Source organism: Pristiophorus japonicus, chromosome 9 (genome assembly GCF_044704955.1).
Source record: "Pristiophorus japonicus isolate sPriJap1 chromosome 9, sPriJap1.hap1, whole genome shotgun sequence".
In the NCBI taxonomy this organism is placed as follows: Eukaryota; Metazoa; Chordata; class Chondrichthyes; family Pristiophoridae; genus Pristiophorus; species Pristiophorus japonicus.
Window position 1 is genome coordinate 3,236,100 of NC_091985.1, and position 22,627 is coordinate 3,258,726.

The window sequence follows — 22,627 nt, forward strand, 5'->3', positions numbered from 1 at the left end:
TTGCACTCAAACTCGGGCTGGGAAGGCAAGGTCATTGAGTGGAGTTTGGGCAGGACCTCGAGCTGCTCTATGGACCATTTTAACTCCCTGGCCTCACGTTGACTCTCCCCTCACCCCGAGTTGTAACAGGAGCTGTCAACTTTTTCTCAGGACCCCAACACCGTTGCATATCCTCAGACTTCTCTTCCTCCTACAGAGAGCAGACATTAAACTTTCACCCGCCACTGGATCAGTAATCTCCCTTTCCCCATTAACACAACCATATTGAATAACAATTCTCCTGTCTGCATCTCTCTGTCATTCAGGAAGATTCGGTTGATCTATGACAAGGACATCGATATGCGGATAGGGATCCACTCTGGCTTTGTCCTGTGTGGAGTTCTGGGTCTGCGCAAGTGGCAGTTTGACGTGTGGTCGTTGGACGTGACCATTGCCGACCATCTGGAAACTAGTAGTGAACCCGGGTAAGAGTATAGCAGGGTCCGAGACAGACACAGAGTGCGTGACCGAGGGAGGGAGCGAGGGAGTGAGGGAAAGGGCGGGGGACCGAGGGAGGGAGCGTGAGAGGGAACGGGGGACCGAGGGAAGCGGGGGAGGGAGTGGAGGAGGAGGAGGGAGCGGGGGAGGGAGCGGAGGAGGGGGGGAGGGGACCGAGGGAGGGGGAGAAGGCGGGGGACTGATGGAGGGAGCGGGGGAGGGAGCAGGGGACCGAGGGAGGGGGGGAGCAAGGGAACGAGGGAAGGGGCGGGGGATTGGGGGAGGGAGGGAGCGGGGGACCGAGGGAGGGGGGGGAGAGAGTGGAGGAGGAGGAGGGAGCGGGAGGGAACGGAGGAGGAGGGAGCGGGGGAGGGAGCGGAGGAGGGGGGGGAGGGAACCGAGGGAGGGGGAGAAGGCGGGGGACTGAGGGAGGGGGCGGGGGAGGGAGCAGGGGACCGAGGGAGGGGGGGGAGCAAGGGAACGAGGGAAGGGGCGGGGGATTGGGGGAGGGAGCGAGGGAGGGGGGGGAGAGGGGGTGAGGGACAGAGGGAGGGGCCGGGGGACCAAGGGAGGGTGCAGTGAGGGGGCGGGGAACCGAGGGAAGGAGTGGGGAACCGAGCGAGGTAGCAGAGCAGTGAAGCACAGATTAAGAGTCAAAAATAAATCAAATAAAGATTTGCCTTGATACAGCATCTTTCACGACTTCAGGGCACTCCAAAGCACTTTACAGCCAAAGAAGATCTTCTTGGAGTGAAGTCACTGCTGTAATGTAGAAAACGTGGGAAACAGTTAGCTCACAGCAAGCTTCCACAAACAGCAATGTGATAATGAGCAGATAATCTGGTGTTCTGTTATGTTGATCGCGGGATAAATATTGGCCATTGGCCAAATTCTCCTGCTCTTCTTCAACATAGTGCCATGGGATCTTTTGCATCCACCTGAGAGAGTAGATGGGGTCTCAGTTTAACGTCTCATCCGACCGACAGCACCTCCAACAGTGCAGCACTCCCTCAGTATATGGAGTATCAATGCAGGGAAGTCCTGCTACAACTGTATAGGGTATTGGTGAGGCCACACTGGAATACTGTTCACAGTTTTGGTCTCCGTATTTAAGGAAGGATATACTTGCATTGGAGGCAGTTCAGAGAAGGTTCACTAATTTGATTCCGAAGATGAAGAAAGGGAAAGCAGATTGGGCCTCTACTCATTGAGTTTAGAAGAATGAGAGGTGATGTTATTGAAACAGAAAAGCTACAAATGATACTTAAAGAGTTGACAGTGGACAGGCAATGGCAGGCATTTATAGATTACATGGATGAACTTCAACAATTGTACATCCTTGTCGGGAGTAAAAATAAAAAAGGGAAGGTAGCTTAAACTTGGTTAAATAAGGGAAATTAGGGTAAGTGTTAAATCCAAGGAAGAGGCATATAAATTGGCCAGAAAAAGCAGCAAACCTGAGGACTGGGAGAAATTTAGAATTCAGCAGAGGAGGACAAAGGGTTTAATTAGGAGGGGAAAATAAAGTATGAGAGGAAGCTTGCAGGAAACATATAAACTGACTGCAAAAGCTTCTATAGATATGTGAAGAGAAAAAGATTAGTGAAGGCCAACATAGGTCCTTTGCAGTCGGACTCAGGTGAATTTATAATGGGGAACAAAGAAATGGCAGACCAATTGAACAAATACTTTGGACCTGTCTTCACAAATAACCTTCCGTAATTATTAGACGTTCGAGGATCTAGCGAAAAGGAGGAACTGAAGGAAATCCTTATTAGTCAGGAAATTTTGTTAGGGAAATTGATGGGAGTGAAGGTCAATAAGTCCCCGGGGCCTGATTGTCTGCATCCCAGAGTACTCAAGGAAGTGGCCCGAGAAATAGTGGATGCATTGGTGATCATTTTCCAACAGTCTATCGACTCTGGATCAGTTCCTATGGACTGGAGGGTAGCTAATGTAACACCACTTTTTAAAAAAGGAGGGAGAGAGAAAAAAGGGAATTATAGATCGGTTAGCCTGACATCGGTGGTGGAGAAAATGTTGGAATCAATTATTAAAGATGAAATAGCAGCGCATTTGGAAAGCAGTGACAGGATCGGTCCAAGTCAGCATGGATTTATGAAAGAGAAATCATGCTTGAAAAATCTTCAAGAATTTTTTGAGGATGTATCTAGTAGAGTGGACAAGGGAGAACCAGTGGATGTGGTGTATTTCGACTTTCAAAAGGCTTTTGACAAGGTCCCACACAAGAGATTGGTGTGCAAAATTAAAGCACATGGTATTGGGGGTAATATACTGACGTGGATAGAGAACTGGTTGGCAGACAGGAAGCAGAGTGGGAATAAACGGGTCCTTTTCAGAATGGCAGGCAGTGACCAGTAGGATGTCGCAGGGCTCAGTGCTGGGATCCCAGCTATTTATAATATATATCAATGATTTAGATGAAGGAATTGAGTGTAATATCTCCAAGTTTGCAGATGACACTAAACTGGGTGGCGGTGTGAGCTGCGAGGAGGATGCTAAGAGGCTGCAGGGTGACTTGGACAGGTTAGGCGAGTGGGCAAATGCATGGCAGATGCAGTATAATGTAGATAAATGTGAGGTTATCCACTTTGGTGGGAAAAAGAGGAAGACAGAATATTATCTGAATGGTGATAGATTAGGAAAATGGGAGGTGCAACGCGACCTGGGTGTCATGGTACATCAGTCATTGAAGTTTGGCATGCAGGTACAGCAGGCAGTTAAGAAGGCAAATGGCATGTTGGCCTTCATAGCGAGGGGATTTGAGTATAGGAGCAGGGAGGTCTTACTGCAGTTGTACAGGGCATTAGTGAGGCCTCATCTGGAATATTGTGTTCAGTTTTGGTCTCCTAATCTGAGGAAGGACGTTCTTGCTATTGAGGGAGTACAGTGAAGGTTCACCAGATTGATTCCCGGGATGGCAGGATTCCCGGGATGGCAGGACTGACATATGAGGAAATGAGAGGGGATGAGAGGGGACCTCATAGAAACGTTTAAAATTCTGATGGGTTCAGACAGGTTAGATGCAGGAAGAATGTTCCCAATGTTGGGGAAGTCCAGAACCAGGGGTCACAGTCTAAGGATAAGGGGTAAGCCATTTAGGACCGAGATGAGGAGAAACTTCTTCACCCAGAGAGTGGTGAGCCTGTGGAATTCTCTACCACAGAAAGTTGTTGAGACCAATTCACTAAATATATTCAAAAAGGAGTTAGATGTAGTCCTTACTACTAGGGGGATCAAGGGGTATGGCGAGAAAGCAGGAATGGGATACTGAAGTTGCATGTTCAGCCATGAACTCATTGAATGGCGGTGCAGGCTAGAAGGGCCGAATGGCCTACTCCTGCACCTATTTTCTATGTTTCTATGTTTCTATTCTGAAGGGGCTTGATGCAGAGAGGATGTTTCCATGAGTGGGGGAATCCAGAACTAGGGGGCATCGTTTCAGAATAAGGGGTCACCTAATTAGAACTGAGATGAGGAGGAATGTCTTCTCTCAAAGGGTTGTAAATCTGTGGAATTCTCTGCCCCAGACAGCTGTGGAGGCTGGGTCATTGAATAGACGGTCTGCACCTGGGCAGGATCGGAACCAATGTGCAAGGGGGAGTGTTTGCTAGTGCTGTTGGGGAGGGGTTAAACTAATATGGCAGGGGGATGGGAATCTATCCAGGGAGACAGAGGGAAGTAGCTTGAGGGCAGAAGCAATAGATAGAAAGAAGAAAAGTAAAAGTGGAGGGCAGAGAAACCCAAGGCAAAAATCAAAAAGGGCCACATTACAAAATTCTAAAGGGACAAAGCATGTTAAAAAGACAAGCCTGATGGCTCGGTGCCTCAATGCGAGGAGTATTGGTAATAAGATGGACGAATTAACTGCGCAGGCAGCTGTTAACGGGTATGATGTAATTGGGATTACAGAGACATGGCTCCAGGGTGACCAAAGCTGGGAACTCAACATCCAGGGGTATTCAACTTTGAGGAAGGATAGACAGAAAGGAAAAGGAGGTGGTGTTGCGTTGCTGGCTAAAGAGAAAATTAATGCAATAGTAAGGAAGGACATTAGCTTGGATGATGTGGAATCTGTATGGGTGGAGCTATGGAATACCAAAGGACAGTAAATGCAAGTGGGAGTTGTGTACAGGCCACCAAACAGTAGTAGTGAGGTTGGGGACAGCATCAAACAAGTAATTAGGGATGTGTGCAATAAAGGTACAGCAGTTATCATGGGCGACTTTAATCTACATCTAGATTGGGCTAACCAAACTAGTAGCAATACACTGGAAGAGGATTTCCTGGAGTGTATTAGGATGGTTTTCTAGACCAAGATGTCGAGGAACCAACTAGACGGCTGGCCATCCGAGACTGGGTGATGTGTAATGAGAAAGGATTAATTAGCAATCTTGTTGTGCCCTTGGGGAAGAGTAGAATTCTTTGTTAAGATGGAGAGTGACACAGTTAATTCAGAGACTAAGGTCCTGAACTTAAGGAAAGATGACTTTGATGGTATGAGACGTGAATTGGCTAGAATAGACTGGCAAATGATACTTAAAGAGTTGACAGTTGATAGGCAATGGCAAACATTTAAAGATCACATGGATGAACTTCAACAATTGTACATCCCTGTCTGGAGTAAAAATAAAACAGAGAAGGTGGCTCAACCGTGGCTAACAAGGGAAATTAGGGATAGTGATAAATCCAAGGAAGAGGCATATAAATTGGCCGAAAAAGCAGCAAACCTGAGGACTGGGAGAAATTTCGAATACAGCAGAGGAGGACAAAGGGTTTAATTAGCAGGAGAAAAATAAAGTATGAGAGGAAGCTTGCTGGGAACATAAAAACTGACTGCAAAAGCTTCTATAGATATGTGAAGAGAAAAAGATTAGTGAAAACAAATGTAGGTCCCTTGCAGTCAGAATCAGCTGAATTTATAATGGGGAACAAAGAAATGGCAGATCAATTGAACAAATACTTTGCTAGTGCTGTTGGGGAGGATTTAAACTAATATGGCAGGGGGATGGGAACCAATGCAGGGAGACAGAGGGAAACAAAAAGGAGCCAAAAGCAAAAGACAGAAAGGAGATGAGGAAAAGTGTAGGGCAGAGAAACCCAAGGCAAAGAACAAAAAGGGCCACTGTACAGCAAAATTCTAAAAGGACAAAGGGTGTTAATAAAACAAGCCTGAAGGCTTTGTGTCTTAATGCAAGGAGTATCCGCAATAAGGTGGATGAATTAATTGTGCAAATAGATGTTAACAAATATGATGTGATTGGGATTACGGAGACGTGGCTCCAGGATGATCAGGGCTGGGAACTCAACATTCAGGGGTATTCAACATTCAGGAAGGATAGAATAAAAGGAAAAGGAGGTGGGGTAGCATTGCTGGTTAAAGAGGAGATTAATGCAATAGTTAGGAAAGACATTAGCTTGGATGATGTGGAATCTATATGGGTAGAGCTGCAGAACACCAAAGGGCAAAAAACGTTAGTAGGAGTTGTGTACAGACCTCCAAACAGTAGTAGGGATGTTGGGGAGGGCATCAAACAGGAAATTAGGGGTGCATGCAATAAAGGTGTAGCAGTTATAATGGGTGACTTTAATATGCACATAGATTGGGCTAGCCAAACTGGAAGCAATACGGTGGAGGAGGATTTCCTGGAGTGCATAAGGGATGGTTTTCTAGACCAATATGTTGAGGAACCAACTAGGGGGGAGGCCATCTTAGACTGGGTGTTGTGTAATGAGAGAGGATTAATTAGCAATCTCATTGTGCGAGGCCCCTTGGGGAAGAGTGACCATAATATGGTGGAATTCTGCATTAGGATGGAGAATGAAACAGTAATTTCAGAGACCATGGTCCAGAACTTAAAGAAGGGTAACTTTGAAGGTATGAGGCGTGAATTGGCTAGGATAGATTGGCGAATGATACTTAGGGGGTTGACTGTGGATGGGCAATGGCAGACATTTAGAGACCGCATGGATGAAGTACAACAATTGTACATTCCTGTCTGGCGTAAAAATAAAAAGGGGAAGGTGGCTCAACCGTGGCTATCTAGGGAAATCAGGGATAGTATTAAAGCCAAGGAAGTGGCATACAAATTGGCCAGAAATAGCAGCGAACCTGGGGACTGGGAGAAATTTAGAACTCAGCAGAGGAGGACAAAGGGTTTGATTAGGACAGGGAAAATGGAGTACGAGAAGAAGCTTGCAGGGAACATTAAGGCGGATTGCAAAAGTTTCTATAGGTATGTAAAGAGAAAAAGGTTGGTGAAGACAAACGTAGGTCCCCTGCAGTCAGAATCAGGGGAAGTCATAACGGGGAACAAAGAAATGGCGGATCAATTGAACAAGTACTTTGGTTCGGTATTCACTAAGGAGGATACAAACAACCTTCCGGATATAAAAGGGGTCAGAGGGTCGAGTAAGGAAGAGGAACTGAGGGAAATCTTTATTAGTCGGGAAATTGTGTTGGGGAAATTGATGGGATTGAAGGCCGATAAATCCCCAGGGCCTGATGGCCTGCATCCTAGAGTACTTAAGGAGGTGGCCTTGGAAATAGCGGATGCATTGACAGTCATTTTCCAACATTCCATTGACTCTGGATCAGTTCCTATGGAGTGGAGGGTAGCCAATGTAACCCCACTTTTTAAAAAAGGAGGGAGAGAGAAAACAGGGAATTATAGACCGGTCAGCCTGACCTCAGTAGTGGGTAAAATGATGGAATCAATTATTAAGGATGTCATAGCAGTGCATCTGGAAAATGGTGACATGATAGGTCGAAGTCAGCATGGATTTGTGAAAGGGAAATCATGCTTGACAAATCTTCTGGAATTTTTTGAGGATGTTTCCAGTAAAGTGGACAAAGGAGAACCAGTTGATGTGGTATATTTGGACTTTCAGAAGGCTTTCGACAAGGTCCCACACAAGAGATTAATGTGCAAAGTTAAAGCACATGGGATTGGGGGTAGTGTGCTGACGTGGATTGAGAACTGGTTGTCAGACAGGAAGCAAAGAGTAGGAGTAAACGGGTACTTTTCAGAATGGCAGGCAGTGACTAGTGGAGTGCCGCAAGGTTCTGTGCTGGGGCCCCAGCTGTTTACATTGTACATTAATGATTTAGACGAGGGGATTAAATGCAGTATCTCCAAATTTGCGGATGATACTAAGTTGGGTGGCAGTGTGAGCTGCGAGGAGGATGCTATTAGGCTGCAGAGTGACTTGGATAGGTTAGGTGAGTGGGCAAATGCATGGCAGATGAAGTATAATGTGGATAAATGTGAGGTTATCCACTTTGGTGGTAAAAACAGAGAGACAGACTATTATCTGAATGGTGACAGATTAGGAAAAGGGAAGGTGCAACGAGACCTGGGTGTCATGGTACATCAGTCATTGAAGGTTGGCATGCAGGTACAGCAGGCGGTTAAGAAAGCAAATGGCATGTTGGCCTTCATAGCGAGGGGATTTGAATACAGGGGCAGGGAGGTGTTGCTACAGTTGTACAGGGCCTTGGTGAGGCCACACCTGGAGTATTGTGTACAGTTTTGGTCTCCTAACTTGAGGAAGGACATTCTTGCTATTGAGGGAGTGCAGCGAAGGTTCACCAGACTGATTCCCGGGATGGCGGGACTGACCTATCAAGAAAGATTGGATCAATTGGGCTTGTATTCACTGGAGTTCAGAAGAATGAGAGGGGACCTCATAGAAACGTTTAAAATTCTGACGGGTTTAGACAGGTTAGATGCAGAAAGAATGTTCCCAATGTTGGGGAGGTCCAGAACCAGGGGTCACAGTCTGAGGATAAGGGGTAAGCCATTTAGGACCGAGATGAGGAGAAACTTCTTCACCCAGAGAGTGGTGAACCTGTGGAATTCTCTACCACAGAAAGTAGTTGAGGCCAATTCACTAAATATATTCAAAAGGGAGTTAGATGAAGTCCTTACTACTCGGGGGATCAAGGGTTATGGCGAGAAAGCAGGAAGGGGGTACTGAAGTTTCATGTTCAGCCATGAACTCATTGAATGGCGGTGCAGGCTAGAAGGGCTGAATGGCCTGCTCCTGCACCTATTTTCTATGTTTCTATGTTTCTATGTTTCTGTCTTCACGAAGAAAGACACAAATAACCTTCCGGAAATACTAGGGGACCGAGGATCTAGTGAGAAGGAGGAACTGAAGGATATCCTTAGTAGTCCGGAAATTGTGTTAGGGAAATTGATGGGATTGAAAGCCAATAAATCTCTAGGGCCTGATAGTCTGCATCCCAGAGCATTTAAGGAAGGGGCCCTAGAAATAGTGGATGCATTGGTGATCATTTTCGAACAGTCTATCAACTCTGGATCAGTTCCTATGGACTGGAGGGTAGCTAATGTAACACCACTTTTTAAAAAAGGAGGGAGAGAGGAAACGGGTAATTATAGACCGGTTAGCCTGACATCAGTAGTGGGGAAAATGTTGGAATCAATTATTAAAGATGAAATAACAGCGCATTTGGAAAGCAGTGACAGGATCGGTCCAAGTCAGCATGGATTTATGAAAGGGAAATCATGCTTGACAAATCTTCTAGAATTTTTTGAGGATGTAACTAGTAGATTTGACAAGGGAGAACCAGTGGATGTGGCGTATTTGGACTTTCAAAAGGCTTTTGACAAGGTCCCACACAAGAGACTGGTGTGCAAAATTAAAGTACGTGGTATTGGGGGTAATGTACTGACGTGGATAGAGAACTGGTTGGCAGACAGGAAGCAGAGAGTCGGGATAAACGGGTCCTTTTCAGAACGGCAGGCAGTGACTAGTGGAGTGCCGCAGGGCTCAGTGCTGGGACCCCATCTCTTTACAATATACATTAACGATTTAGATGAAGGAATTGAGTGTAATATTGCAGATGACACTAAACTGGGGGGCGGTGTGAGCTGTGAGGAGGACGCTAAGAGGCTGCAGGGTGACTTGGACAGGTTAGGTGAGTGGGCAAATGCATGGCAGATGCAGTATAATGGGGATAAATGTGAGGTTATCCATTTTGGGGGCAAAAACACGAAGGCAGAATATTATCTGAATGGCGGAAGATTAGGAAAACAGGACCTGGGTGTCATGGTTCATCAGTCATTGAAAGTTGGCATGCAGGTACAGCAGACAGTGAAGAAGGCAAATGGTATGTTGGACTTCATAGCTAGGGGATTTGAGTATAGGAGCAGGGAGGTCTTACTGTAGTTGTATAGGGCCTTAGCGAGGCCTCATCTGGAATATTGTGTTCAGTTTTGGTCTCCTAATCTGAGGAAGGACCTTCTTGCTATTGAGGGAGTGCAGCGTAGGTTCACCAGACTGATTGCCGGGATGGCTGGACTGACATATGAGGAGAGACTGGATCAACTGGACCTTTATTCACTGGAGTTTAGAAGAATGAGAGGGGATCTCATAGAAACGTATAAGATTCTGACGGGACTGGACAGGTTAGATGCGGGAAGAATGTTCCCGATGTTGGGGAAGTCCTGAACCAGGGGACATAGTCTTAGGATAAGGGGTAGGCCATTTAGGACTGAGATGAGGAGAAACTTCTTCACTCAGAGAGTTGTTAACCTGTGGAATTCCCTGCCGCAGAGAGTTGTTGAGGCCAGTTCATTGGATATATTCAAGAGGGAGTTAGATGTGGCCCTTACGGCTAAAGGGATCAAGTGGTATGGAGAGAAAGCAGTAAAGGAGTCCTGAAGTGAATGATCAGCCATGATCTTATTGAATGGTGGTGCAGGCTCGAAGGGCCGAATGGCCTACTCCTGCACCTATTTTCTATGTTTCTATGAAATGGAGAGCAACTACTGCACAGATAGCATGGCTGTGGTACAGCGCTCAAACATGATATAGACAGCGACAAAGAGCGATGGAGGGACAGAGAGTGACAGAGGGTGAGAGAGTGACAGAGGGTCAAAGAGTGACGGAGGGATAGAGAGAGACGGAGGGTCAAAGAGTGACGGAGGGTCAAAGAGTGATGGAGGGTCAGAGAATGATGGAGGGACAGAGAGTGACGGAGGGACAGAGAGTGACGGAGGGACAGAGATAGACGGAGTGATAGAGAGTGACGGAGGGTCAAAGAGTGATGGAGGGACGGCGAATGATGGAGGGCCAGAGATTGACCGAGGGATAGAGAGTGACGGAGGGACAGAGAGTGACATAGAAACAAAGAAAATAGGTGCAGGAGTAGGCTATCGGGCCCTTCGAGCCTGCAACACCATTCAATAAGATAATAGCTGATCATTCCTTCAGTACCCCTTTCCTGCTTTCTCTCCATACCCCTTGATCCCTTTAGCCACAAGGGCCATATCTAACTCCCTCTTGAATATATCCAATGAACTGGCCTCAACAACTCTCTGCGGCAGGGAATTCCACAGGTTAACAACTCGCTGAGTGAAGAAGTTTCTCCTCATCTCGGTCCTAAATGGCCTACCCCTTATCCTAAGACTATGTCCCCTGGTCCTGGACTTCCCCAACATCAGGAACATTCTTCCTGCATCTAACCTGTCCAGCCCCGTCAGAATTTTATATGTTTCTATGAGATCCCCTCTCATCCTTCTAAACTCCAGTGAATAAAGGCCTAGTCGATCCAGTCTCTCCTCATATGTCAGTCCTGCCATCCCGGGAATCAGTCTGGTGAACCTTCGCTGCACTCCCTCAATAGCAAGAATGTCCTTCCTCAGATTAGGCGACCAAAACTGAACACAATATTCCAGGTGATGCCTCACCAAGGCCCTGTACAACTGCAGTAAGACCTCCCTGCTCCTATACTTAAATCCCCTAGCTATGAAGGCCAACATACCATTTGCCTTCTTCACCGCCTGCTGTACCTGCATGCCAACTTTCAATGACTGATGAACCATGACACCCAGGTCTCGTTGCACCTCCCCTTTTCCTAATCTGTCACCATTCAGATAATGACGGAGGGTCAAAGAGTGACGGAGGGACAGAGAATGATGGAGGGACAGAGAGAGACGGAGGGACAGAGAGAGACGGAGGGACAGAGAGAGACGGAGGGACAGAGAGAGACGGAGGGACATAGAATGATGGAGGGACAGAGAGAGACGGAGGGACAGAGAGAGACGGAGGGACAGAGAGTGACGAAGGGACAGAGAGCGACGGAGGGACAGAGAGAGACGGAGGGACAGAGAATGATGGAGGGACAGAGAGAGACGGAGGGACAGAGAGAGACGGAGGGACAGAGAATGATGGAGGGACAGAGAGAGACGGAGGGACAGAGAGTGACGAAGGGACAGAGAGTGACGGAGGGACAGAGAGCGACGGAGGGACAGAGAGTGACGGAGGGATAGAGAGAGATGGAGGGATAGAGTGACGGAGGGACAGAGAGTGACGGAGGGACAGAGAGTGACGGAGGGATAGAGAGAGATGGAGGGATAGAGAGTGACGGAGGGACAGAGAGAGATGGAGGGATAGAGACAGACAGTGGGATAGAGAGTGACGGAGGGACAGAGAGCAACGGAGGGACAGGGAGTGACGGAGGGACAGGGAGTGACGGAGGGACAGAGAGCGACGGAGGGACAGAGAGAGATGGAGGGGCAGAGAAAGATGGAGGGACAGAGAGTGATGGAGGGACAGAGAGTGACGGAGGGACAGAGAGAGATGGAGGGGCAGAGAATGATGGAGGAACAGAGAGTGATGGAGGGACAGAGAGTGACGGAGGGACAGAGAGAGATGGAGGGGCAGAGAATGATGGAGGGACAGAGAGCGACAGAGGGACAGAGAGCGACGGAGGGACAGAGAGCGACGGAGGGACAGAGAGCGACGGAGGGACAGAGAGCGACGGAGGGACAGAGAGCGACGGAGGGACAGAGAGCGACGGAGGGACAGAGAGCGACGGAGGGACAGAGAGCGACGGAGGGACAGAGAGAGACGGAGGGACAGAGAGTGACGAAGGGACAGAGAGCGACGGAGGGACAGAGAGCGACGGAGGGACAGAGAATGATGGAGGGACAGAGAGCGACGGAGGGACAGAGAGCGACGGAGGGACAGAGAGAGACGGAGGGACAGAGAGCGACGGAGGGACAGAGAGCGACGGAGGGACAGAGAGAGACGGAGGGACAGAGAACGACGGAGGGACAGAGAGAGATGGAGGGGCAGAGAATGATGGAGGGACAGAGAGTGATGGAGGGACAAAGAGTGACGGAGGGACAGAGAGCGACGGAGGGACAGAGAGCGACGGAGGGACAGAGAGAGACGGAGGGACAGAGAGAGACGGAGGGACAGAGAGTGACGAAGGGACAGAGAGCGACGGAGGGACAGAGAGCGACGGAGGGACAGAGAGCGACGGAGGGACAGAGAGCGACGGAGGGACAGAGAGCGACGGAGGGACAGAGAGCGACGGAGGGACAGAGAGTGACGGAGGAACAGAGAATGATGGAGGAGGACAGAGAATGACGGAGGGACAGAGAGCGACAGAGGGACAGAGAGCGACGGAGGGACAGAGAGCGACGGAGGGACAGAGAGCGACGGAGGGACAGAGAGCGACGGAGGGACAGAGAGCGACGGAGGGACAGAGAGCGACGGAGGAACAGAGAATGATGGAGGAGGACAGAGAATGACGGAGGGACAGAGAGTGACAGAGGGACAGAGAATGATGGAGGGGCAGTGAGTGATGGAGGGACAGAGAGTGACGGAGGAACAGAGAGAGATGGAGGAGGACAGAGAGTGACAGATGAATATTTACCCATTTTCAGACAGTCCTGTGTAGCTCGGTATGACATTTAGTTTGATGTGATACCTGCGAGGTGCCTTGTGAGGGTTTACTATGCTAAAAGTGCTATATAGATACAAGTTATTATTGTTGAGGCCGAGCGATAAAGAAGTAATGAGAGTGGCAGAGAAGCATTGAGAGCGAGATGAGGAGACAAGGTGTGTCAAAGGGAGATAGAGAGAGGCAGAGAGAAAGAAGCAGTTGTGATTAAAAATGTAAAGTAAGATTTTTTAAAGTTGCCATGATGATGAAGAGATGGGCAAGTACCAAGTGTGGGCTAGTTAATCTATGTTGCGTGTTGTGTCTCAGGCGAGTTCAGATTTCCAATGCAACGTTGAAGTGCTTGGGTGATGATTATGAAACTGAAGAGGGTCATGGCGATGAACGCAGCGAATTCCTGATGCAGAATAATATTAAAACCTTCTTCATCAAGCAGAAGGATAGATTAGCTCCCGGGCTGATGCCCGAAGCGGTCAAAACACAAAGCAGCAATGTGAAATCCCTCAGCCCACCTTCCCTCGCACCCCTGGAGCGGAGCAGAACGGAGACCATATTCACCAGCACTTTGCACATTGACACCCAGCTGGCCAAATTGATGGAGACTGAAAGCCCGTGGAGACTTGATCATCCCTTCAACAGAGTCGTCGGCTTGAATCGAGTGAGTAAAAACAGGCAGCCTCTGCTATTATTTTTGTCCTCCGGTTGACCGTGTCCTGCGGTTCCCTGTTAGTCCTTGGGATGGGATTGGGAAAGGTTAATCTGGAACATGTGACGAGCTGCACAGCGTGTTGACAAGCTGCCCGGAGCGGGAGGGGTGAGGCGGGTCACCACGGTGATGGGACACTGGCAGAGGCTCCTGGGTCAAGTATGCAGTCTTCATCAGGCCTCGCCAGACCGCATTCTCCTCTTTCCTAACCCTGGCCACACCCAGGCCACGAACACCAGATAGCATCTTTCACCACTTCAGGGGCGGCCCAAAGCACTTCACGCCCAATGAAGTACTTTTTTGACATGGAGTCCTTGTTGTAATGTAAGAAATGTGGCAGTCAATTTGAGCACAGCAAGCTCCCACACACAGCGATGAGCTAAGTGAGCAGATCATCTGTTTCAGTGATATTTCTTGGGGTTACATATTGGCCTCGGACACCAGGAGAACACCCCTGCTGTTCTTTGAGATGGTGCCGTGGGAAGTTACATCCACCTGAAAGGGAAGAATGTACCTTATCTGAAAGACAACACTTGTGACAGTGCAGTGCAGGAACTCAGTACTGTACTGGACTGTCAGCCTAGATTATATCCTCAAGCCTCTAGGGGGACTTGAACTCACGACCTTCTGACTCCAAGGTGAGAGAGAGAGAGAGAGAGAGAGTGCTACCACTGAGCCACAGTTCACACAAGAAACCTCAGCCTGAGCTCGGCAAACTTAGCACAGAAAGGTGCCCCCCTCCTGATGTGCATGGAATCAGGGGATATGGGGACAGTGCTGAAAAGTGGAGTTGGGGTAGAAGATCAGCCATAATCTTATTAAATGGCGGGGCAGGCTCGAGGGGCCGAATGGCCAACCCCTGCTCTTCCTTCTTATGTTTGTATGCCTCACTATTCATAGCTGCACCCACTAAGCTGCCAGTTCTATCACCGAGGACTGCCTTTGCCCGAGGATACTGCATGGTTAACACACACAGATGCATCTTTTCCTTTTTGTTACTCCTCCAGGTCATGTGGAAAATGTTCAGAAAAAGGGCCCAGGACGACCCAGCCCGCACACACATTTCTACCAGGTTCAAGAAAGTCAACAATAATCTCGAGCACGCCATTGAGATCCGCAGCAGTGACAAGATGCGCACCATCTATATCAATGAGTTAACGATGACTTTTAAAGACCATGATATTGAAATGAAGGTAATGTGATTGCATCTTGTTGGGACTTCTGTTTGAAGATGTGAATCACAGGTTGACCCTAATATCAACCAGTGACTGCATGGCCAGTAGACATTGGAGGGGAAGGGGGGGGGAAATCCCTTGTGGCGCATTTTCGGGCTTGAAATGATAACCACGCACAGAGTGTGCTCCAACCAGGAAGCCTGGGGCCAACCGGAAATCAACATTCATTGTGTGAGCTCCGTTCATCCTTATCCAATTTCACAGCATAAGGGCCCCTCATTTACCTGTTTTAGGTGGCTGCCGTAGATGCCTGAAAAATGGCCCAATGACCCCTTTTATTTGCTGGTGTTGGTGTGGGAAGCTGCATCACTGCGAGCTATGCCTGCCTTTTCATGGGCTATGTCCAGACACACTCGGGTCCCCTCCCTCACCTCTTTGTCCAGTACATTGATAACTATATCGGTGCCGTTTTCTGCTCACCCTGAACTGGAAAAGGTCATCCACCCTTCGCTCACCTTCACATGGGCCTTCTCCAACACTTCCCTTCCCTTCCTCAACTTCTCTGACTCCATCTCTGGGGATAGGATATCGACCAATATCCCCGATAAGCCCAATGGCTGCCACATCAACCTGGACTACACTTCCTCCTACCCAGCTTTCTCTAGGAACTCCATTCCATTCTCTCAGTTTCTCCGTCTCCATCGCATCTGTTCTGACGATGCCACCTTTCATACTAGTGCTTCCAATATGTCTTCCTATTTCTTCAACCAAGGATTCAGGATCATCATAGGCAGACCTTCGAAATCGAGGAAGACTTGCTTCCACTCTAAAAGTGAGTTCTCAGGTGACTGAACAGTCCAATACGGGAATTACAGTCTCTGTCACAGGTGGGACAGATAGTCGTTGAGGGAAAGGGTGGGTGGGGAGTCTGGTTTGCCGCACGCTCCTTCCGTTGCCTGCGCTTGTTTTCTGCATGCTCTCAGCGACAAGTTGCTCAGCGCCCTCCCGGATACTTTTCCTCCACTTAGGGCAATCTTTGGCCAGGGACTCCCAGGTGTCGGTGAGGATGTTGCATTTTATGAAGGAGGCTTTGAGGGTGCCCTTGTAACGTTCCCTCTGCCCACCTGGGGCTCACTTGCCATGTAGGAGTTCCGAATAGAGCGCTTGCTTTGGGAGTCTTGTGTCGGGCATGAGAACAATGTGGTCAGTGCTTCGATGCTGGGGATGTTGGTCTGATCGAGGACGCTAACGTTGGTGCGTCTGTCCTCCCAGGGGATATGCAGGATCTTGCACAGTTGGTGGTAATTCTCTACTGTACATGGTCCACGGCCACCATGGTTGACATAGCCTTCGACAGTGTCCGTTCTGTTTCTCGCACCTTTGCTCTCACCCTTCCCCCTCTCTCTCATAACCACGACAATCCTCCCCTTATCTTCACTCTCCACCCTTCCCCCCCCCCACCTCCCCCCCAGCCTCCACATTCAATGGATCATCCTCTGCAACTTCCACCACCTCCAGTGAGATCCCACCACCAAACACATCTTCCCCTCCCCTCCCCTCTCAGCATTCCCTCCACGACTCCCTGGTCCATTCCTCAATCACCCCCAGCACCCCCTCCCCTTCCCATGGCACCTTCCCGTGCAAGTGCAGGAGATGCAACACCTGTCCTTTTACCTCCTCCCTTCCCACTGTCCAGGGCCCCAGACACTCCTTCCAGGTGAAACAGCGATTTACTACTTTCAGTTTAGTATGTCCTGTCCACAAAAAGCCAGATAAATCCAATTGGTCCAATTACCAGCCCATCAGTCGACTCTCAATCATCAGCAAAGTGACGGAAGGTGTTGTCGACAGTGCTATCAAGTGGTACTCACCAATAACTTGCTCACCGAGGCCCAGTTTGGGTTCCGCCCGGACCACTCGGCTCCATTACAGCCTTGTTCCAAACATGGACAAAAGAGCTGGTGACTGCACAGTGTTCAGTGCCATTCACAACTCCTCAGATAACAGAGCAGTCCATGCCCACATGCAGCAAGACCTGGACAACATTCAGGCTTGGGCTGATAAGTGGCAAGTAACATTCGCACCACACAAGTGTCAGGCAATGACCATCTCCAACAAGCGAGAGTCTAACCACCGTCCCTTGACATTCAACGGCATTACCATCGCCGAAACCCCCACCATCAACATCCTGGGGGTCACCATTGGCCAGAAACTTAACTGGACCAGCCACATAAATACTGTGGCTACAAGAGCGGGTCAGAGGCTGGGTATTCTGCGGCAAATGCCTCACCTCCTGACCCCCCAAAGCCTTTCCACCATCTACAAGGCACAAGTCATTGTGATTGGGATTACGGAGACGTGGCTCCAGGTTGAGCAGGGCTGGGAACTCAACATCCAGGGGTATTCAACATTCAGGAAGGATAGAATAAAAGGAAAAGGAGGTGGGGTAGCATTGCTGGTTAAGGAGGAGATTAAGGCAATAGTTAGGAAGGACATTAGCTTGGATGATGTGGAATCTATATGGGTAGAGCTGCAGAACACCAAAGGGCAAAAAACGTTAGTGGGAGTTGTGTACAGACCTCCAAACAGTAGTAGTGATGTTGGGGAGGGCATCAAACAGGAAATTAGGGGTGCATGCAATAAAGGTGCAGCAGTTATAATGGGTGACTTTAATATGCACATAGATTGGGCTAACCAAACTGGAAGCAATACGGTGGAGGAGGATTTTCTGGAGTGCATAAGGGATGGTTTTTTAGACCAATATGTCGAGGAACCAACTAGGGGGGAGGCCATCTTAGACTGGGTGTTATGTAATGAGAAAGGATTAATTAGCAATCTCGTTGTGCGAGGCCCCTTGGGGAAGAGTGACCATAATATGGTGGAATTCTGCATTAGGATGGAGAATGAAACAGTTAATTCAGAGACCATGGTCCAGAACTTAAAGAAGGCTAACTTTGAAGGTATGAGGCGTGAATTGGCTGAGATGGATTGGCGAATGATACTTAAGGGGTTGACTGTGGATGGGCAATGGCAGACATTTAGAGACCGCATGGATGAACTACAACAATTGTACATTCCTGTCTGGCATAGAAATAAAAAAGGGAAGGTGGCTCAACCGTGGCTATCAAGGGAAATCAGGGATAGTATTAAAGCCAAGGAAGTGGCATACAAATTGGCCAGAAATAGCAGCGAACCCGGGGACTGGGAGAAATTTAGAACTCAGCAGAGGAGGACAAAGGGTTTGATTAGGGCAGGGAAAATGGAGTATGAGAAGAAGCTTGCAGGGAACATTAAGACGGATTGCAAAAGTTTCTATAGATATGTAAAGAGAAAAAGGTTAGTAAAGACAAATGTAGGTCCCCTGCAGTCAGAATCAGGGGAAGTCATAACGGGGAACAAAGAAATGGCGGACCAATTGAACAAGTACTTTGGTTCGGTATTCACGAAGGAGGACACGAACAACCTTCCGGTTATAAAAGGGGTCGGGGGGTCTAGTAAGGAGGAGGAACTGAGGGAAATCCTTATTAGCCGGGAAATTGTGTTGGGGAAATTGATGGGATTGAAGGCCGATAAATCCCCAGGGCCTGATGGACTGCATCCCAGAGTACTTAAGGAGGTGGCCTTGGAAATAGTGGATGCGTTGACAGTCATTTTCCAACATTCCATTGACTCTGGATCAGTTCCTATGGAGTGGAGGGTAGCCAATGTAACCCCACTTTTTAAAAAAGGAGGGAGAGAGAAAACAGGGAATTATAGACCGGTCAGCCTGACATCGGTAGTGGGTAAAATGATGGAATCAATTATTAAGGATGTCATAGCAGTGCATTTGGAAAGAGGTGACATGATAGGTCCAAGTCAGCATGGATTTGTGAAAGGGAAATCATGCTTGACAAATCTTCTGGAATTTTTTGAGGATGTTTCCAGTAGAGTGGATAAGGGAGAACCAGTTGATGTGGTATATTTGGACTTTCAGAAGGCGTTCGACAAGGTCCCACACAAGAGATTGATGTGCAAAGTTAGAGCACATGGGATTGGGGGTAGTGTACTGACATGGATTGAGAACTGGTTGTCAGACAGGAAGCAAAGAGTAGGAGTAAATGGGTACTTTTCAGAATGGCAGGCAGTGACTAGTGGGGTACCGCAAGGTTCTGTGCTGGGGCCCCAGCTGTTTACACTGTACATTAATGATTTAGATGAGGGGATTAAATGTAGTATCTCCAAATTTGCGGATGACACTAAGTTGGGTGGCAGTGTGAGTTGCGAGGAGGATGCTGTGAGGCTGCAGAGCGACTTGGATAGGTTAGGTGAGTGGGCAAATGCATGGCAGATGAAGTATAATGTGGATAAATGTGAGGTTATCCACTTTGGTGGTAAAAACAGAGAGACAGACTATTATCTGAATGGTGACAGATTAGGAAAAGGGGAGGTGCAAAGAGACCTGGGTGTCATGGTACATCAGTCATTGAAAGTTGGCATGCAGGTGCAGCAGGCGGTTAAGAAAGCAAATGGCATGTTGGCCTTCATAGCAAGGGGATTTGAGTACAGGGGCAGGGAGGTGTTGCTACAGTTGTACAGGGCATTGGTGAGGCCACACCTGGAGTATTGTGTACAGTTTTGGTCTCCTAACCTGAGGAAGGACATTCTTGCTATTGAGGGAGTGCAGCGAAGGTTCACCAGACTGATTCCCGGGATGGCGGGACTGACCTATCAAGAAAGACTGGATCAACTGGGCTTGTATTCACTGGAGTTCAGAAGAATGAGAGGGGACCTCATAGAAACATATAAAATTCTGACGGGGTTAGACAGGTTAGATGCAGGAAGAATGTTCCCAATGTTGGGGAAGTCCAGAACCAGGGGTCACAGTCTAAGGATAAGGGGTAAGCCATTTAGGACCGAGATGCGGAGGAACTTCTTCACCCAGAGAGTGGTGAACCTGTGGAATTCTCTACCACAGAAAGTTGTTGAGGCCAATTCACTAAATATATTCAAAAAGGAGTTAGATGAGGTCCTTACTGCTAGGGGGATCAAGGGGTATGGCGAGAAAGCAGGAATGGGGTACTGAAGTTGAATGTTCAGCCATGAACTCATTGAATGGCGGTGCAGGCTAGAAGGGCCGAATGGCCTACTCCTGCACCTATTTTCTATGTTTCTATGTTTCTAAGTCAGGAGTGTGATGGAATACTCTCCACTTGCCTGGATGAGTGCAGCTCCAACAACACTCGAGAAGCTCGACACCATCCAGGACAAAGCAGCCACTTGATCGGCTCCCCATCCACCACCTTCAACACTCACTCCCTCCACCACCGGCGCCCCCTGGCTGCAGTGTGTACCATCTACAAGATGCACTGCAGCAACTCACCAAGGCTTCTTCAACAGCACCTCCCAAACCCGCGACCTCTACCACCTAGAAGGACAAGGGCAGCAGGTGCATGGGAACACCACCACCTCCACGTTCCCCTCCCAGTCACACACCATCCTGACTTGGAAATATATCGGCCGTTCCTTCATCGTCGCTGGGTCACAATCCTGGAACTCCCTCCCTAACAGCACTGAGCCCTTTCACCACACGGACTACAGCGGTTCAAGAAGGCGGCTCACCACCACCACCTTCACAAGGGGCAATTAGGGATGGGCAATAAATGCCGACCTCGCCAGCAATGCCCACATCCCGGAATTAATTTAAAAAAGAGTATACTGTATTTGTTGCTCATGATGTGGTCTCCACTACACTAGGGAGACCCAACGCAGATTGGGTGACTGCTTTGCGGAACACCTCCGTTCAGTCTGCAAACGTAACTCTGAGCTTCCGGTCGCCTGTCACTTTAATTCCTCACTCCACTCCCACTCTGATCTCTCCATCCTCGGCCTACACTGTTCCAATAAAGCTCAACGTAACCTCAAGGAACAACACTTGATCTTTTGATTCGGCATTTTATAACCTTCTGGACTCAATGATCATAACTGTTATGTATGCAATAAAGGTTCAAACTGAGTACTTAACAAAGCTAGGTACAATCTTGGCTCTGCTTTATTTAGGCCCAAAGTGTCTGACTCTCAAATGGCTGGCCTTTTTTACCAGAGCAGCACCATGTGCATGCTGCTCAGTGGCTTCCAACAATGACGCCATCTGGTGGCTACAAACTGAATGTACATACATGACAATACCCACCTCTGAGATCTTATCACAGTCTTTTACAGGTTGAGATGGTCTGGTGCTTTGCACTCCTGGCTTGATCGTCTCAGTTCGATTCCAGCCTTGGGTGAGTGTGCGGGGTCTGTTGTGGCTGGTGGCTGGATGACTGACTTGTTGGGCATGGCAGTGGCCATGTCAGGAATTACAAGTCCATTTTTATTGAACATGTCTGTGATGGAAATTCCAGGTTCACTGATGACCCTTGAACCCACTGAAGGCTGCTGGTAGGTTGGTTGGTCGTCGATGGTTTCTTCGTCCGACTGCTCTGGCTCGTCTGTGTGCCTCAGCTTTGTCTGATCCATGTGGTTCCTGCAAGTTTGCCCATTCTTGAGCTTAATAACAAATACTCTGTTGCCCTCCTTGGCCATGACTGTACCAGCGATACATTTGTGACCTTGATCATAATTCAACACATATACAGGATCATTAACAGAAATCTCACGTGACACAGTTGTGCGATCGTGGTAACCTTGTTGACTTTGTCTTCTGTATTCAACATGATTATTTAAATCCAGGTGTACCAGAGATAGCTTGGTCTTAAGATCTCTTTTCATCATGAGTTCAGCAGGCGAGACCCCTGTGAGTGTGTGGGGTCTTGTCCTGTAACCAGCAGTATGCAGGACAAGTGGGTCTGCAGTGACCCTTGGGTTATTCTCCTCATGCTTTGCTTGATAATTTGTACTGCACGTTCTGCTTGCCCGTTGGACGCAGGCTTGAACGGTGCTGACCTTACATGTTTTATGCTGTTAAGTTTCACAAACTCCTGAAACTCCTGACTGGTGAAACACGACCCATTGTCGCTCATCACTATGTCAGGCAGACCATGTGTCGCGAACATGACATTGAGATTTTCTATGGTTGCCGTGGACGTGCTGGATGACATGATTATGTATTCTATCCACTTTGAATAAGCGTCCACCACCACTAAAAACATCTTGCCCAGGAAGGGATCTGCAAAATCTACATGGATCCTGGACCAAGGTTTGGATGGACATGACCACAGACTCAGCGGTGATTCCGCTGGTACTTTGCTGAGCTGCATGTAGGTGTTGCACTGATGCACACATGCTTCCAGCTCAGAATCAATTCCTGGCCACCATATATGGGACCTGGCGATGGTCTTCATCATCACTCTACCAGGGTGTGTGCTGTGTAACTCATGCACAAACTTCTCTCTCCCTTTCTTGGGCATTACAACTCGATTGCCCCACAATAGTCAGTTCGTCCTTGTGATGAATGTACCGTTCGGTCTCCTCGCACATTTGCTTAGATGGCAGACCAATCCCCTTTGAGGATGCAACCCTTTACCACCGATAAAATCGGGTCCTGGCTGG

The 22,627-nt window shown here is 48.5% G+C and overlaps 1 protein-coding gene across 1 annotated transcript in view; it reads left to right on the forward strand.

The window, feature by feature from the left end:
• The window catches only part of LOC139272906 (adenylate cyclase type 8-like), a gene marked incomplete at its 3' end in the record, with an annotated part of 426,014 nt that overhangs the window by 109,468 nt on the left and 293,919 nt on the right, over window positions 1-22,627 (forward strand). The window contains exons 6-8 of the mRNA XM_070889007.1: window positions 306-464; window positions 13,529-13,877; window positions 14,933-15,118. Coding sequence (XP_070745108.1) covers window positions 306-464; window positions 13,529-13,877; window positions 14,933-15,118 — 694 coding nt within the window. The remainder of the gene's footprint in view (window positions 1-305; window positions 465-13,528; window positions 13,878-14,932; window positions 15,119-22,627) is intronic.